General features: G+C 44.2%; 1 protein-coding gene across 1 annotated transcript in view; it reads right to left on the bottom strand.

Annotated features, from left to right (window-relative positions):
• LOC122799503 (MLX interacting protein) overlaps window positions 1–18,049 on the bottom strand; it is a gene marked incomplete in the record, with an annotated part of 1,086,811 nt that overhangs the window by 452,095 nt on the left and 616,667 nt on the right. The window contains 1 exon segment of the mRNA XM_044068616.1: window positions 7,760–7,884. Coding sequence (XP_043924551.1) covers window positions 7,760–7,884 — 125 coding nt within the window.

Genomic DNA, 18,049 nt, shown 5'->3' with positions numbered 1-18,049 from the left:
GATCTTGGGAATGAGATGAACCATTTAACAGTTTAATCAATTGGAGGAGAAAGGAAAACATCTGAACACCTTTTCTTTCTAGGGATGTATTAAGGGACTCTACTATGATATGGTCTGGCAGGGACTGAATGGTCAGCCAGCTCCTGCCCTGATGAAGCATTCAGTGCATCACAGCCACATAGCATGGAATACTTGGCAACTCAGACACGAGGTTGCAAAGTTCAAGTGTCACTCCGTTTAGGTCCTTATTCTTAGTCCCTTTGCCTTAGAGCTTGAGCTGGGTAAAGAGGGATTCCTGAATTTTCAGTATGCAAGTCTGACAAATCTAGTACCCTAAAGGACAGGGAAACCGACGTGAAGGCTTTCTTCAGAAAACCTATGAATATCTTGGCTCTCCTTGTTACTGGAAGGAGATCCTTGGAAGGAGCTAGAGTAGCCCCTTTACTGGAACCCAGTGAAAAAATCTGGATCAGCTACAGGGTTCTTATAAAAGTATTCTAGCCTGGACCTTGTAAAACCAGTCAGGCTTTCTAGGAGCAGCCAGTATGGAATATGGTTTCAATGATACATGAATAAATGCATCTTCCAGTACTTCTAAAACTGGAAAGATGGCTGAAGGTTTTGATTCAGCCAGGCTCATTAAGTCCCTATACTTAATCTGAGTGTGGCAGAAAGTACAGTTTTGTACCTACCATAAATGTAGATGTTCGAGTGTTCACCCTGCTGCAGTCATCACCACTTGGGTTATCCTGCCGTCAGGCAGTCCCGCAGTCAGCCTGAATTCCAAAGTCTTGGTCTGGCGTCAGTTGTTGTCGCTTCTTCCCTGACGTCAGTGCGCCAGGGGTATATAAGAGGCATCCGACGCCATTTTCTTCCGTTTTTCTTGCCCCAGATGTCAGGTGCCCCCTATAGGTAGGCAAAATATATATAGCTAGATAAAAATAAAACAATACCTTTAGGCACAAGCAAATACACCACAGAGGTTGTATAGGAGAGTGGTATGCATAAGTTTAGCTAGTTCAGAGGGGATGGAGGGAGGGTAACCTGGACTGCAGCAGGGTGAACACTCGAACATCTACATTTATGGTAGGTACAAAACTGTACTATGTTCATCGTGTTACCCTGCTGCAGTCATCACACTTGGGTTGAATCCCAAAGCTAAGGATAGGAGGTGGAGTTAAACAGGGTTAGAAGAAGCTAGTAGGCCCTGCAAAACTGCAGTGGCAAAACCAGCTCTAGTCTTAGAATATAGAGGTAAGTGATAGTGTTTGGTGAAGGTGTGCACTGAACTCCAAGTTGCAGCTTCCAGAATATCCTTGGTTGGCACTCCCCTGAGAAAGGCTGCTGATGTAGCTGTAGCCCTGGTGGAGTGGGGCCTAATGTTAGCAGGTACCGGTTTCCCATGATGCGTGTAGCAGAAATGTATGCAATGCCCTATCCATTTAGAAATGATCTGTTTTGAGATAGCTTTTCCTTGTGATCCTGTAGCATAGGCTACAAAGAGCTGGTCAGTTTTTCTGAAAGCCTTAGTTTTATCCAAGTAGTAACGTAATTGCCTGTGAATGTCCAAAGAGTGCAGGAGTCTTTCTCCTTTGTTCTGTTAGGAGTGGATGTGAGAATAAAGGAGGATCCGTGTTGTAATGAGCTGAAAATGCTGAGGCATGGATCTTAATAGATGAAAAGTAAAGTCCTTTGTGCAACATCTCAGTTAAATATTGTAGAATATGAGGAATGTTTGGATCAAGGGGATTTTGGCCTTTAACCTGGTTCCAGGCGCAAAATCTTTTCCATTTGTCTGAATAGGTTTTCCTGGTGCTGGGCCTCCTGGCCTCCAGAATGACATCCATAACAGCTTTGGATGGAGGTGTTGGCTGGTTGCTTAGGTAATTTGCCATGCAGCCAGGTTTAGTCTTGAGCTGGCTGTGTAGAATCTGATTGTCTCGCTGGGTGAGCAGGTGAGAAATTTGTGGTAAAATCCATGGTGGGCCGTGGGCCATGTTCCTTAGAACTGGATACCAATGCTGGCGTGGCCAGTCTGGTGCAATGAGTATCATTTGTGGCCTCTCTAATCTGACTTTCAGCAGTACCTTTGCTAGAAGAGGCAGTGGAGGAAAGGCATACACTGTTAATGTTTTCCAATTGAATGAGAAGGCGTCCACGTTCCAAGCTTGTGGAAGGTTGCAAATACTTGTGGATCTAGTTTCCACTCATGTGGATCCATGATGTTTCTGCTTAGGTCGTCTGCCAATGTGTTTTTCTTTCCTGGCAGGAATTGTGCTTGTAATTGAACCTGGTAAGACAGTGCAGTGTTCCACAAGGTCATTGCTTGCCTGCATAGAGGATAGGAATGTGTGCCCCCTAGCTTGTTTATGTACCACATTACTGTGGTATTGTCCGTCTATTATTAGTTGTCCTGGGTGTAAGAGGTCCTTGAAAGCTGTTAGGGCATTCTGTACTGCTAGCATTTCTTTTTGATCGATATGCAGATGCCTCTGATCTGTAGTCCATTTGCCCTGAATGCAATGTCCTGCCATGTGTGCTCCCCAGGCATAGTCCGATGCATCTGTTGTCATAGTTTGCCTGGCTGTGGGTAAGGTGAAAGGCTGACCCTTGTTGAGGTGACATGCCTGTGCCCCATGGGAATGAGTGGTATCATTGTTTCCAAGCTGTGGCTGTGCTGAGTCCATACGCTTTTCAGGTACCACTGCAATTTCCTCATATGCAGTTTTGTAAATGGTATTAGTAGTATGCAAGATGCCATGAATCCCAAAGCCTGCAGAATTTTTCTTGCAGGGAGTTGGGTCTTTGTTGCCATTATTTTGAAATATTGAGTCAGCTGTTGTTGCTTGGCTGGCGTGAGATAAGCCATCTGGGCCATTGCATTCAAGCTGGCACCCAGGAATATTATGTTTTGTGAGGGCACTAGTTTTGATTTCTTTCCGTTTACTGTGTACCCTAGGCAACTTAGAAGGTGTTTGACAAATGCCAGATGCTTTAAAAGAATGTCCTTGCTTTCTGCTTGAATAAGGCAGTTGTCCAGGTATGGGTATATTTGAATTCCTCTTTGTCTGCAGTATGCAATTACTGGTGCCAGGCATTTTGTAAAGACCCTGGGCGCAGTAGATAAGCCAAAGGGCAGTGCAGAGAATTGATAATGCGTTGAACCTGCAATGAAGCGGAGGTATCTTCTGCAATTTTGTCTGATAGGGACATGTAGGTATGCCTCCTTGAGGTCCAATGTTACTAGCCAAGCATTCTTGTCCAGCATGGGAAGAAGCTGCTGTAGTGTTAGCATCTTGAATTTTGGTACTTGTAGATAGGTGTTCAGAACTGAAAGATCCAGAATGGGTCTCCATGCTTTGTCCTTTCTTGGGACTAGAAAGAGTCTTGAGTAAAATCCTTGTCCTTGCTCCTGTGTAGGTACCTGTTGAATGGCTCTCCTGTCCATGAGAGCTGTAATTTGCTTTTGTGCCTCTGCCCATTGATTTGGTGGCACGTTTGGCATTCCTTTTATCCTTGGTAAGGTATGAAAGGGGAATCTGTATCCTTGAGAGACAATGTTTAGGACCCATTTTTCTTTTGTGATGATGTGCCAGTTGTCTGCAAAAAATGCTAATTTTCCTCCCAAGGGAGCTGCCAGGAGAGATTTGCTGGGTAGTTTGAGGACTGAGTCTTTGTGTTTGTTTTTCTGCTAGCTTGGGGCCTGTCTTCTCCTCCTTTCTGAGTAGCAGTACCCCATTGGCAAGGTTTGTAAGGGCCTTGTGACTGACCTCTGCCCATTGGGCGTCTGTATTTGCCCCTCTGTGATCTGTCAGAAGCTGGAAAGGACCACTTTTTTGTTGGCCAATTTCTGCTGAAACTAGGGGGTTGTACCTGCAAGAAATTTTTGACCGTCTGCATAGACTTTGCCTTATCCTCCATTTTCTTTAAAACCTCTTCAGCTTGGACACCAAATAATACAACCTGCTGTAAAGGTGCATCCAATAATTTTGCTACAACATGATCAGGTAGGGTTTGTTCTTTTAACCAAGCATATCTACATATGACAGAGCCAGTAACAGCTGCTCTACAGGAAGCTTCCAACGAATCAAATCCGCACTGTAAAGTATGTTTGCCCACCTGTTCAGCTGCATGCAACAGATCCTGCATTTCCTTGAATTCAGACTGCTCAGTATGTGTGCTCATTTTTTGTTTTCATTTAGACATTAGGAATTGCTGATATTTTAGCATGTGAACCTGACAATTTAATGCTCTCATAGCCAGAGTTGCTGAGGTGTATATTTTCTTTCCCCATCTATCTAGGGCTCTGGAATCACTTTCAGAGGGCACAGGATTTTTAGCCATATAAGCTTTAGCTCCCTTAGGACCCTGGGAAATTGTTTCTGGGTCAGCCACAGGGCTTTTATAGAGGAATTTGTGTGAGTCAGGTACTCTGTAGTATCTGTCTGGTTTGGCTGGAGCAGGAGGTAGAGAGTCTGGGTTTAAACTAGACTCCAAGTAAACATCATCCACAATATCTAAAACTGGAGGGATAGCAAGAGGTCTGTGCTGGGGTGGTAAAATGAACTCTCGGAGCCTTTTCTTAGAATCAGAGCAGTCCTGGCCTTCCCAGTGGAAATGTTCCCTCATGGTATGTAAAGTTTCCCCAAAGGAGTAGTCTTCACGGGGAGATGCTGAGGGAATAGAGTCTTCAGCATCAGAGTCTTCATAAGGTGGAAAAGTGTAATCCTGTTCCTCAGTAGAATCCGAGGAAATTGAAACCTGGTCAGAGGAAGCATAATCCTCCTCTTGTCTTGGTCTTTTACCAGGAGGGGGATGGGTGCCCCTGATTAGGGTAATCAAATCTTCAGCCATCTTAAGAATCTGTTTCTTAGGCATGGGGCCTTGAACTGTACACTGATGCACAGTCTTCTTAGGTTTTAAAGGAGTTTTAAGCTTAGCATAAGATTTAATGGTGAGCGTAGTCGGTCTGAAGACACCTTCTGCAACCGAAGGCGTTTCCACTGCACCGGGGTCTACTTCTGCTCATGTCGGAAGATGGCTGCGTTGGCCTAGTAGACTCCTCTTGAGAATCCGCAGCTGTCTGGGGTTCCAGTTCTGTGGTCGTCAGGGGCTGCGTGGGCGCCTCACTGAAAACCAGAGAACCGGCGACAGGCCCAGCAGAGGCCTAGGAGTCTGGCTTGCTCCTAGGCTGCCTTTCCTTATCCTTGCGTTTTTTATGTATGCCAGTCGTCGGCTGCTCCGACAGCATGATATAATTAAATTTCCTACCAAAGTAATGTCGTGCGAAGTGAAAACGGCGTTTGATAGTTCATTTAATAAACCTAGCACAAAACAGACAACCTGTGACGTTGTGGTCTGGGCCTAGGCAAGGAATACAATAGGAATGGAAGTCCTTATGAGGTATTTGCTTCCCACAAGAAATGCAATTGTTAACTTTTTCTGACATCGGACTGAGGCAAGAAAAGGTTCCCCAATGGGGTACTTAGCTTTATTGAAGACTTCGGACTGAAATTCGAATCGAAAATCTCAGGTGTCGGCCGACAGGCACTTGCGAACTGCTTCTGCTTCGGGCACCGCGTGGCAAGAAAGACTTTAGAAAATGGCGTCGGATGCCTCTTATATACCTCTGACACACTGACGTCAGGGAAGAAGCAACAGCAACCGACGCCGGACCAAGACTTTGGAATTCAGGCCGACTGTGGGACCGCCTGATGGCAGGATAACCCAAGTGTGATGACTGCAGCAGGGTAACACGATGAACATCTCTAACCACTCATTTGAAGGCCTCCTTCAACCTATAAATTATGCCCCTAAAATAAACCTCCTTCGGTAAGAAAGCAGAGAATAGAATCTGATTTAAAGAAGAAAGGGTGAAAACTCTGGCCAGCATAAGCCAAATTCAACTCTGAATCTTGGGTATCAGAACCCCAATGACATGAAGTTTTTTCTCCTGCTCTTCTTAGACAGCCCCCCCCCCCCGGAATGCAGGGATGAATGAGAATTCCACACCCCAGGCTATGGCAAGATGGTGAGCATTGATTTAAATCTGAATGGTTTAATGGTTTAACAGGTGTAAGCAGTTTTAAAGTTCTTGGGTCAAGGGTACATGGCCACTACCTCAATCCGTTATCCATAAGCTTCCACATACACAAAAAGGACAGATCAAATGTTTTCCGTTATCCTCCAATCTTTTAAACTTTCCTTTGTTTTTATAACAATTTAGGTGCCAGTTCCAGAAAACTTTGGAGAGAACTCTAGACTGACTGACTGCAATGTGATTCAGCCCATGAGAAAATACCATTATTCAACAGAGTGTAGGCCTCCAGAACAGTAATCAAATGTGTCATGCTGCCTTCAGTGTCGTCAGGCTCAAGATGACCTAATACCAAATATCTGCTTTTGGTCTCCCTTCATTTGGCACTTTTACACGTACTTTTTCTTTGATGAGTAGCTAGTAGAGGCCTTGGCTGAAGACATGGCAAAACTGGACAAGGCACGTCTTTAGAACTAGGCAGTCCTGGAGAAATCAAGCACAATGCTTAATCATACACTTGATAAACCAAGCATACCGAGGACAGCCAGCTACTTCATGCTTTGAGTTTAAGCAGAATACAAAATACAACAGAAATTCTTTACAAAGTATCCATTTCTCATACTCAAAACAATCCACTTCCTCAGATTCAGAATCAAATATCTGAACAGGATACAACAGCAAAAAACAATGCACATATAAAGAAAACAAAAATCCTCAATGAGGTATTTATCTAAGCTCTCTAAGCACAACTACATATACAAAACTGACATTAACTCACAGCATGCACCTTCTCACACTGTGGTAAGAGAGACCAATAGATGACATTAGCCAGCATCCCTCATATCACAGATATAACCTGATGTCCAGATTGGAGACAGAGAGCTCAAGCCAGGCGGGGGAAGGTATAAAACGTCTGAAGTCAAGCAAGCTGCAGACAGAAATCACCAGAAGTCATGACTGCAGGACTGAATACTACAATGAACACCCACAGATCTACAGGAACCCTTCTCACTGAAATAAAAGTCATAACAGACATCATGAAACTTGAACAACACTTAATGGAAGTTTGTCTAACTACCGGTTGGTCCTGTTCAGTATGTCTGATCACTGAAAGCATCGACGTCTGGGCAGGCAGGTTATACTGTGCTCACCTCTTCACTTCTAAGTGATTACACGGTCCCCCAATGCTGTATAATATGCCACATATAAAGCTGGACCAGACCGGTTATACACTGCCCCACTTCTTAAAAACGCATTCCCCATTATACCACCATTCCCAGTTGATTACATGGCCCCACTGCTGCTTGGACACAAGCATATGATCTGCTGCATCTCCTGTCTATATGCAATCTCAATGCACTGCTTTTGGGATTGTTTGTGTGGTACAACGCATAACCTGAAGCAGTGTTCAAACGCTTTACCTTTAATAGCAATATTTTATAAGACATGCACTCTCAAACCCTACTAGCTGGTTCTCACATGAGCTAATCTTGGTCACTCATACTAGACTGACACTTCAGAGTACTGGGCAAAATGACCGACTGTACTCCTTCCTTTCAATGACGTCCATCACTAATTAGACAAATAATCAGTTCTCTTCTCCACACTGCGGTGTACATTGGAGTTTTATTGACAGCATAAAGTTAGTTGTACTGTAGTTAAAAGACAAAATAAATAAATAAATAAATAAATAAATAAATAAATAAATAAATAAATAAATACCGTAACTGATGCATTCTGAGAATCTGTTTTGATCTTTCCTGAGCAACTGTTTGGGGGAGAATGCTGGCTGGCAGCCGGTTCAAAAGCAATAGGTGATCCTTGACCTGAATTTCTTCGTTCTGTACCTTGAAAATAATGCAACACAAAAAGGTAATTATTCATACAGTTCAGTTTTAGTCTGTGAACTCAGTTTCTACATCTACATTAAAAAAAAAAAAAAATCAGAATGACCGAACACGTATAAGGTAATGTCCAACTTCAGCATTATTATACATAATACACACCCATAAGTCAGTACAACAGTCAAACTACCTGCAATGCAAAAGCACTTCAATACAAATTTCACTGTGATGTATAAGAGGGTTGCAACTCCCACTTCTGTCCATTGCTGAGAAGTAACAAACACTCAACAGATTTTGTCACTGTATGGAAAATTCTCCTTTCCCCAATGTGCAGTGATGCAGGCAATTAATATTAGGCACTGTATAAGATAAAGACCTCTGCAAGAAATGTGGGCTTTGAAATCTACTTCAAATCCATTTTTCAAATTCAAATGGAGTTCATATTCTTAATACAGTACTGTTAACGGCAGATCTTTGGGAAGCAGTCACTATAAAAATAAATCTTAACCTTTGTGCTGTATCCTACCTTAAAATGTGTCTTCTTTGGTCAAACACAAAAACTGCCCTTCTTTCTTGTAGATTTGAGGTTCAACTCCACAGTGTGCTGACACAGTGATGCTCAAGGCTTTATTTTATGCAATGCGCTGCTGCACGTTTTTCAGTTCTTTGAGGTAAGATACCATAAGAAAAGACACACCAACAGCCCAACTTGTGGAACCGAACAAACTGAAGAAATGCCTAAAATTTTTTACAAGAATTCCACTCCACTGCATAGAAGGATAAAGTCCTTAATACAGCCAAGACAGTCAGAGATCAGTTAGCTGCTTGAGCATCTGCTGGGGCTGGCATGAGGAGGATGAGTGCACCATATCCTGAAAGGGGATGCATCTGGGACATCCACGGAAACAATCCCTTAAAAAAGGGGTGGCACTGCAAAGGATGGTCTGCGGCAATCTAATTGGCCATGAAGCTGTTTCAGTGTCAGACCTCATCATGGATACATGACAGGGTGTAATCACATCGAAAGAGCACTGTGTTCTCCATGGAGATTGTGGCCCCTTGCCCATTTGCCTATGAAAGGGTCTTATCCAATATCCGGCAAGTGCACAAAACCCCTGCAGATGACTGGGCAATAGTCCTACCAGATAACACTTGCCCCTGTATTGGGAATACCTGGTACAGGGAAATAACAGAGCATAGTCAAACTAGAGCTCATGGGCAAAAGCACAAAGGAAAAAATTAACAGAAAAGCATTATGTATAAAAGTAATATTCAGGTGTAGCAATCTACAGCTGGTGAGTGACTCACTGGAAGAGGTAGAGACTCTGTTAAAATTAAATGAACAGTAACAGCAATGGTGAAACAAACACACTGAAGAAAGAGCTTGTTACAACTAGTATCATAAAACAAATACAAATGAATAAAATCTTCCACTTTACGAAAAGATCTGTACCAGAAGTACACATTACTAAAAATTTTTTAAATAAAAAAGACATGTATAAAAAATTCTGAACACACTGCATTCGATGGAAACGCATTGAAAGCACTCCCACTGAAAACCAAAAAAAAGTAGTTATGTACTCACCATAACGTTCTGTTTGTTATCCATCTCGCACTTCATTCTTACATGTGGGTTTGGAGCCGATCCTCGGCTCTGACTCAGCCAATTACAAAAGCTCGAAGTCTCTAAGTTGGCTCGTGGCAAGGTAGGTATCCCCATAGTGCAGTGGTATCAATCCTTAGATCTTGTTTGCTGCTAACTATAATAGAAAATAGCTAAACTGTACCCTCAGGTAAGGGAGAAAAAATAGTGAAAGGTCGCCAACATAAGGAAAGAGCAAAATTTCCTACCAGGTCCTCTAAGACTATATGGATGGGGGTAGGTGGGTGGGTTCATAAGAATGAAGGACGAGATGGACAACAAACATAGAATGTTATGCTGAGTACATAACTTCTTTACGTTATGTTGTCCTATCTCGTCTTCATTCTTACATGTGGGACAGCGTCCCTAGCACCTTTTTCTTGGGTGGCTCACGGGAATGCACTCAAGCACTGTGGAACCAAAGGAAGCTGGAGGCCAAATTAACTTTGCAATGAGTAATAAACGTATGTGGGCTTGCCCAAGTCGCAGCTGCACAAATATTCTCCATTTAAATTCTGACTTGAAAGACAGTGGATGTTGCTACTAACCTGGTTGAGTGACCTCTAACTTTGAAGGGGAGTTCCTTGTTATTGGAAGAGTATATAAAAGTTACGCAATTAGAAACCCAATTAGATAATGTGACTTTAGAGACTGGCATACCCTTTTTTGCCTCCGAAAAGGATATGAATAAATCAGACTTACTGAATTCTTTAGTTCTGTGGAGGTAGAACCTCAATTGCCTGTGCACATCAAGATGAAGTCTGTATTCTGCCTTGTTGGTATGGTTAGGGAAAAACACTGGCAATTCAATTGATTGGTTAATATTAGATTGGGAGCAAATCTTGGGGACAAAGGATGGGTTAAGTTTGAAGCGAAATCCTGTCTTTATGGAAGATTAAATAAGGAGGTTTGACTAAAAGCGCTTGTAGCTCTGAAACTCTTCTAGCAGAGGTTATTGCTACCAGAAAAAAAGTTTAACAAGAGAGGAACTTTAGATCGCAAGTGGATGAAGGTTCAAAGGGTGGTGAGGTTAAGTGTGACAGGACAAAGTTTAAGTCCCAAGGAAGAACAGGTTCCTTAACTGGAGTCTCAATAAGGTAGTGCCATTCAATAATTGTGGCAGCGGCTGAGCCTTGTTGGAAGAGTTCCAAAAGGAAATCCAAAATTGAAGAGATTGGGGCAGTGAAGGGGTCTATGCTTCTGGACTGCGCCCAGAAAGAAAATCTTTTACATTTATTAGCATACAGTTTTCTGGTAGAAACCTTTTGAGAGGATATCAAGATATGGTTTACGGCTGGAGTGAAATCCTGAAGCCTAAGGTTGGAATTGGAGCAGCCAAGCTGTCAAGTTGAGGGAGTGGAGAGGGATGGAGCATTCCTGACATATGTGTCAGCAGGTCTGGAACTGGGTCCAGAATCCATGGATCCTCCAGTAGATGAGGAAAGAGAAAGGGGAACCAGATCTGACAAGGCCAATATGAAGCAATGAGAATCATCTTGCTTCCCAACAATTTTGCTTTCTGGATGAGGCATAAAGTAGCCCAGAGGGCCAACTGTGAACAAGAGCATCTCTGGGAGTTTCCTCGGAGGGGGGATTAGGGCAAAGTAGCTGCTGTATTCGGCGTTCATAGGGGTGGCAAAATGATCGCAGCAAGGCTGGCCCCCATCTGCTGAAGATCTCTTCCACTATTATCTGATTCAGAGACCACTCGTGAGGCATCAAAATTGCCCTGCTGAGCTTGTCGGTTATCACACTGGATTTCCCCGGGATGTGTGTTGTGACTAGAAAGCGTTGGGAAGATATTGCCCACTGCCAAACCCTCAGAGCCTCTCGACAATGTGGGTATAATCTGGTTCCTCCCTGTTTGTTTTATATACCATACCATTGACATATTGTCTGACTGGATAGCAACCATCCCTAGAGGAAGAGAGTTGTGGAGTGCTTGCAACACCAGAATTACTGCTCTCATCTCTAGAACATTGATGTGCAAAATGGGCCTTGTGTTCTTGCCATATGCCTTGGATTGCCTTTTCCAAGTAATGCCCCCCCCCCCCCACCCCAAATCTGGCAAGCATCCGTGGTCACAGCAGCAACAGGTTGATGTGGAATGAATGGGGGTCTGATGGTTAACTCGTTGGACTGAATCCACCAACGAAGATCCTTCTTGCAAGTTTCTGTTGTTATGATTGGGTGAGACAGAGGAAGTTCCTGAAGTGACCACTGGTAGAAGAGTAACCACTATAGGATTCTCATATGCATCCTGGCTAAGGGAACGAGGGTTATGGTTGAGGCCATTGTTTCCAGTAGTTTGAGCACTATCTTTGCCTTGACCTTGCGTTTGGGAATATCTGTTTGAGATTCACAATTCTGTCAATGGGAAGGCATGCCATCATTGAAACGGTGTCTATTTCTGTGCTTATAAAGGTAACATGCTGCCAGGGCAACAAGGCAGACTTTTGCAAGTTTATTGTAATGCCTAGCTGAGCACAAATTTGTAGGGTCATGTCTCTGGCCCTTTGAAGTAGATGCTTGGTGGTGGCAGTCAGGTGCCAGTCGTCCAGGTACGGAAACACTCGGAATTCAAGATGTCTCAAGTGAGCCGTTACTACTGCCATGCATTTGGTGAACACTCTGGGGGCTGTAGTGAGACCAAAGGGTGGAGCACGAAACTGATGGTCAGTGACTCCCAGCCAGAAGCGTAAGTGACTCCTCGATGCTCTGTCCATTTTTATGTGGTAGTATACATCTTGGAGGTCTACTGAGCACATCCAATTGTCTTTCCCTAAAAGGGGGAGTATAGACTGCAGTGTCACCATTCGGAGCTTGGAATTCTTTACCGATTTGTTTAGTTTGCTGTGATTCAATATGGGCCTCCAGTCCCCTGTTCTTTTCGGTACTAAAAAGAATCTCGAGTAAGTTCCGAATCCTATCTGGTCTGCAGGGTCGGTTTGGATGACTCTCTTGTTTAGCAACTTTTGGATCTCTCTCTACAGTTGCTTGATCCCAGTGATTGGGTGGAACATCCAGGATTTTCCTGGTTCGAGGAGGGGGGTAGGAAAAAGGGTATGGAGTATCCTCTGGATATTATGTTTTGTACTCACTTGTCTTTTATGATGCTGGGCCAGGATTCTGGGTACGAAGATAAACGTCCCCCAACTGGCTCCAGAGTAGCACAGTCAGGCCTCCTTTCAGGAGCGCTGATAGGGACGTCAGAATCATGGTCACCCTGGTTCTGCAGACTCCCCTCTGCCTCTAGAACGGCATCTACCATTATTTCCTCCCCCTCTGCAACTGGGGAAGGAATTACCTTGTGCATCTGGGAAAACCTCTGTAATTTCTTGAACCACATCTTCCCGCCTTTCTGCCCTTTAGGATAGGGTCTTGAAGGGAAGAAAAAATGTACTCCAATGGCAGTGTGTGTTCTTCCTTCCTGCTCGCATCTGGTGAGTGTATCCTTAACTTTAGGTCCAAACAGTGAGGAACCGCCCAAGGGGCATTTGTGAAGGTACACTTAAAGGGTTCTGCAAAGTTACACAAGTGCATCCAGGAGTGTCTCCTCAGGGAAACTCCTGAACCCGCTGCCCTACTCGCTCCACCTGCTGCGTATATCAGTCTCATGGAGGAGTTCACTATGGAGTTTAAGGTGGATAACTGAGCAGTAACCTTTTCTGGTACCCCCGCAGTTGAAGTACCTTGTAGAGTATCTCCTAGCCCCTTCAGGAGATCTCTCTGAAGCCTTATAAAATGAGTAAGATAATTCAGCGATCTAAGGGTAAAAGCCGCTGAAGAAAAAACACGCTTCCCATATCTGCCCATCGTTCAAGACTCTTTGTTCGGCGGATGGACAGATGAGGACGTCTCTGCAAGCTCTTTCTTGGTCTACCGGCAAACCTTTCATCAAGAAATCATTTTCCTTGGGGGCTGACAGAAATTTGTTTGGCCTCCTAGGGACTGGCTCCATGGTGTCAGGTGATTCCCACATCTTTTGACTGACCAAGTCCATGAGCTCATCGAAAGGCAGAGACACCCAAGAGGCTGAAGGTTGAGATCTGAAAGCCTTCAGGTACACAGACTCCTCATCAGAAGGGGTGATGGTAGGCCAGACACCTATCTGTTTCATGATCTCAAGGATATCTACAAAGGAGATATCAGAGGATGACCTTGGGGACGCTTCTGACTCCTCGAGGTCAGTGTCCGAGGTGACTGACTCATCAGGGGAGTCCACATGCTTCCTGTTGCATGTTTTCTTCAGAGGAGGCGCCTCAGAAGGGTAATTCTGGGGAGGTCTCGGAAGAATGGGGGCCCCCCCAGAAGGGGTTCCTGAGGCTGCAGATCTCTGCTGTCCTGTGGATAGGATGGCATCAAGACAGAGGACGGTGCTTTTCGGGGAAAAACATCAGCATCTTTGTGTAGAGCTGTAGATCTGGACAGCACTCTCATCATCATCTCAAAGGCAGACACCCCCAGTTCCGAGGACACCACTGGTCCCGAAGAAGCAGAGATAGCCCTCAGTTCTAGGGAAATCGGTTCTGAAGCCGATGTACGAACCATGCTCAGCTGAGCTGACGCACTGAGAGGTAGACTCGGAAGCGAGGAGGCTCGGGTCCCAGAAACTCCCATCTGGGCCGACTGGTGAACTTCGGCTCCTAGATACCACGGATGGCACCGAGAGCATCAGAGCAGACATCGGTTCCGATAAGGCATCATGGAGTGCCAGAACCGAAGGTTCTACTACAAGTAATACTGAATGTTCTGGCTCCAACAGACCAGTATGGCTCAGAGGAGGAACAGTGGTGGATTAAAAAAGGTTCGGACAGCTCCGAAGCCAGCTGGGCCAGAGCCTTGAGTAAATTTGCCAGTCTTGGAGCCTTCAAAAGTCTGAGTACCACCCTCTCCACATCTTCATCCAATAGTCTGCTCCTAGAGGACCTAAAGGAAAGGGTTGGCGAGGGTAGGAGATCTCAAGGTAGGGGAGACTGGAGGAATGTCTGTAGACCGGCTCCAAGTTGAAAGATCCTTTTTTGACTCCAAAGTTCTTGGGGCCGATATAGGCTCATCAATGGTAATGACCTCAGTCGACTCTGAAGGCAATGGAGCTGATGGGGTGGAAGTCTTAATAGTTTTAGATATTATTTCAGGAGGTCCAGATCTCTCTGAGGACACTGGAGATGGCCTCTTAGCAGTCTTTTCTTTTTGACTAGAGGAAGACACTGCAGATTGAGAGGATAAAGAACTACCTAAAGCTTCCTCAACAGATGGTTTTAGGAGACCTTTCAAAATAAGCTTGGTTTCCTTTCTTGAAGGACTCAAGAGATAAAAGCATGACAAAAAGTACAGCTCTCTTGTAAGTGAATGGCCCCTAAACAGTAGACACACACAGTATGCCCATCCATTATGGACATTTGTTTACTACATTTTTGGCACTTCTAAAAACCCGAAGGTTTATGATACTTTTCTTTATCTTTAGACATACTAGATAACTCTAAGTAGCAGCAGATGACACAGAACAACAACAGAAGGGGAATTAGCTAGATCCTCTAACGTAAACGGACCCCAGCTAAAGGGGTGATGACACCACAAAAAGGGAGAAGTAACAGGAGGAGAGGACTAGGTCCTCTAACTCAAATGGTCCTAGCCCTGCTAAAGCAGAAGAGAAAGCAACAGTATAATAAGAGGACTAGGTCCTCTAACTTAAACAGGCCTAGCCCAATGAGAAACGAGGGAAGAACACACAACTGGAAAAGTCCTCTAATGGAAAATGGACTTTGCTACAAGAGAAACACACCACACCAGAAAACAGTTAGCTAAGCTGACTACACAAACACAGATATACACACGTGTAGGAAAATCCCAATATCAATAAAAAAACAGACTAAACTAGAAAGACCTCAATAGCAAACACTCTATATAAGCTGATAAAAGGCTCAACAGGCGAAATCTAAGCTACCAGTATGGGATACCAATAAACACACACACAGGCCTGTGGAAAAATGATGGCCAAAACTGCTGACAAAACAGCAAAACTATTAAACACCTAATATTCACTACTATGTAAAAACTAGTATAATAATTATATTCTAAGTATTTTCTAACTAATCCAACTATATACTAAGTATAAATGCAAGAAAAAAACACAGATGAAAAGTTCACTTAACCACAGCCAAGAAGAACACTTCTGAACTCGTAAAGAGGCAAATGAGATCTGGGGATTGATAACACTGCATTATGGGATACCTACCTTGCCAAGAGCCAACTTAGAGACTTCGAGCGTTTGTAATCGGCCGAGTCCACATGTAAGAATGAAGGCGAGATAGGACAACATAAAGCTTGCTTTTTTCACATATTGTACTTATTTGACTGCATGCAGTTTTAAAAAGTCGTTTTTTGTTTAAATAATTTAACTGTTGTAGGCTACACACTAAAGTGTAATAGCCTTTCTGATAGTTTGTAGTCGTTTAAAGCTGTTTTAAGTGTATTTTTTTTACTGTTTTTGCCTTAGCTTTTCAAAAAAACAAAACAAAAAAATTCCTTGTTTCCCGCCTTTCTAAGCTAGTATTGTCCAGTTTTCAGGCTAGTGCTGAATTCAGGGGCTGTGTTACAAGTTGCTGAGTTGCCCATACCTGACTTGGATAGAAGGAAGTTTCTCTGTTCACCTGTGAGAGGGAAGCTTTGAGCAGCCTATCTGCCCCTGGAGGAGTGTGGTTCCAGTCAAGAAGTTAGTAGTTTATTGGCCATTTTGGGCTAATTTCTCTCTCATTTCCCTGCTATAAAAACTGCGTTTGCACGGTTATGCGCACCGGGCAGCGCCGGTTAGCTACGGTTAAATTATTCCCGGCTCCACTAAGTCTCCTCTTCAGTTTTTCCCTTGAAACTAGTCTAACTCTCAACCTAAGCACTCAAAAAGCATCCTACAGCCCAGCACTTGCTCAAACCTAACAGCAAGCACTAATATACCATGACACTTGATTGCCCAGCACGGCAAGGCTCTTTATTCACCCCTCACCAACCAAGCGACTAAGCAGCTCACCCTACTATTTAGGCATGACCAAAGGGCAATTTCAGGTGTACTCTCCAATCCAGCTGGTGAATCTGGGTATCCTGAGGCAATGTTACAACTGCCTCATGTACGCAGACAACCCTCTCTTCCTACCACAAAATACTAACATATGCGATAGATGCAATTATACAGCCAAACTGGAGGCTAAGCTGTCTCTACCCAAGACTGGAACAGACTGTCAAGAGGAGAAGGTTAACACTTGCACCACACCTCCAGCCACACATAGACCTACTAAACCAGCAATGGCAAAAAAAAAAAATACACAAATACACAAAATCATACTCGGAGGCTCTAAATAAAAAACAGCAAAAGCATCAGAGACCTCCAAAGCAGACACCCAAACAACCTGCACCTCCCATCACAAACCAGACAACACATAAAAACAAAATCAGTGTGGTGCACAATCACAGCCCTTAAGGTGAAACAACATACCTTACACACTAGTAATACGTGACTCTATAGTCAGGCACACTGACGTCCCACTCACTATGCTGGACAAGCAGAAGGTTACTGTTAGCTGCCTGTCGGGAGCCAGAATCTGCCACATAACACAAGTACTCAGGTCACTCCAGAACAAGTGCAAATATGACTCTGTCATTGTTCATGTTGGTGTGAATGACCTGAGACGTACATCCCTGGACTACATGATAAGAGACACGGAAGAGCTCTCTGATCATGTAGCCCAGGCTGGTATGACCCTGACCCTGAGTAGCATCCTGCCCTCACCAAGAATGATACCTCATATTAAAGAAAAAAATTATCAATTTCAACAATTGGCTAAGCTTCTGGTGTCACTCAAAGTGGATCCAGTGTCTGTCAGCCTGGGACGACATGCTCGACAAGCCGCGTTACTTCGCAAGAGACGGCTTGCACCTATCACCCCCTAGGCTTTCGAATACTGGCCAAGGCTCTTGCTGCCCCCATAGTGCCTCTTTTAGGCAAGGCTCAAAAGTCAAACCCACCTCCGTAAACAGCACAAATTAATAAAAAACTGAGGATTATGCTACTCAATGCCAGCAGTTTAAATCTCAAAATGCACACGCTCGAAGCACTTCTCAGTATGGAGAACGTCGACATCTGTGCAGTAACTGAAACCTGGTTCAAGGCTCCAGAGAGTACCCAAGCACTACCGGGCTACAACTCATACCACACGTTTCGGCCAATATACACGGACCGAAACACAAAAGGAGGGGGTGCATCCATATTCATCAGGGATACCTACACCTCCAGGTTAGTGGCACAGCATACCACCTCTGAGATCATCCATGTGCAACTAACATCGGGCAAATCTGCAATGCAAATTGTGGCCTGCTACAGATCACCCTCCATGACCCAGGACCACCACTCCACCTTTCTGGAGACACTGGAAAACATGAAGGTCCTACCGAACACCCTGATATTGGGCAATTTCAATTACACTACCATTCACTAGGAAAACTACTCGAGTACAAACTCCCAGGCCCAGAGCT

This window comes from Protopterus annectens, chromosome 4.part0 (genome assembly GCF_019279795.1).
Source record: "Protopterus annectens isolate FY-2018-M chromosome 4.part0, PAN1.0, whole genome shotgun sequence".
NCBI lineage: Eukaryota > Metazoa > Chordata > Ceratodontiformes > Protopteridae > Protopterus > Protopterus annectens.
This window is presented reverse-complemented; position numbering and strand designations above follow the sequence as displayed.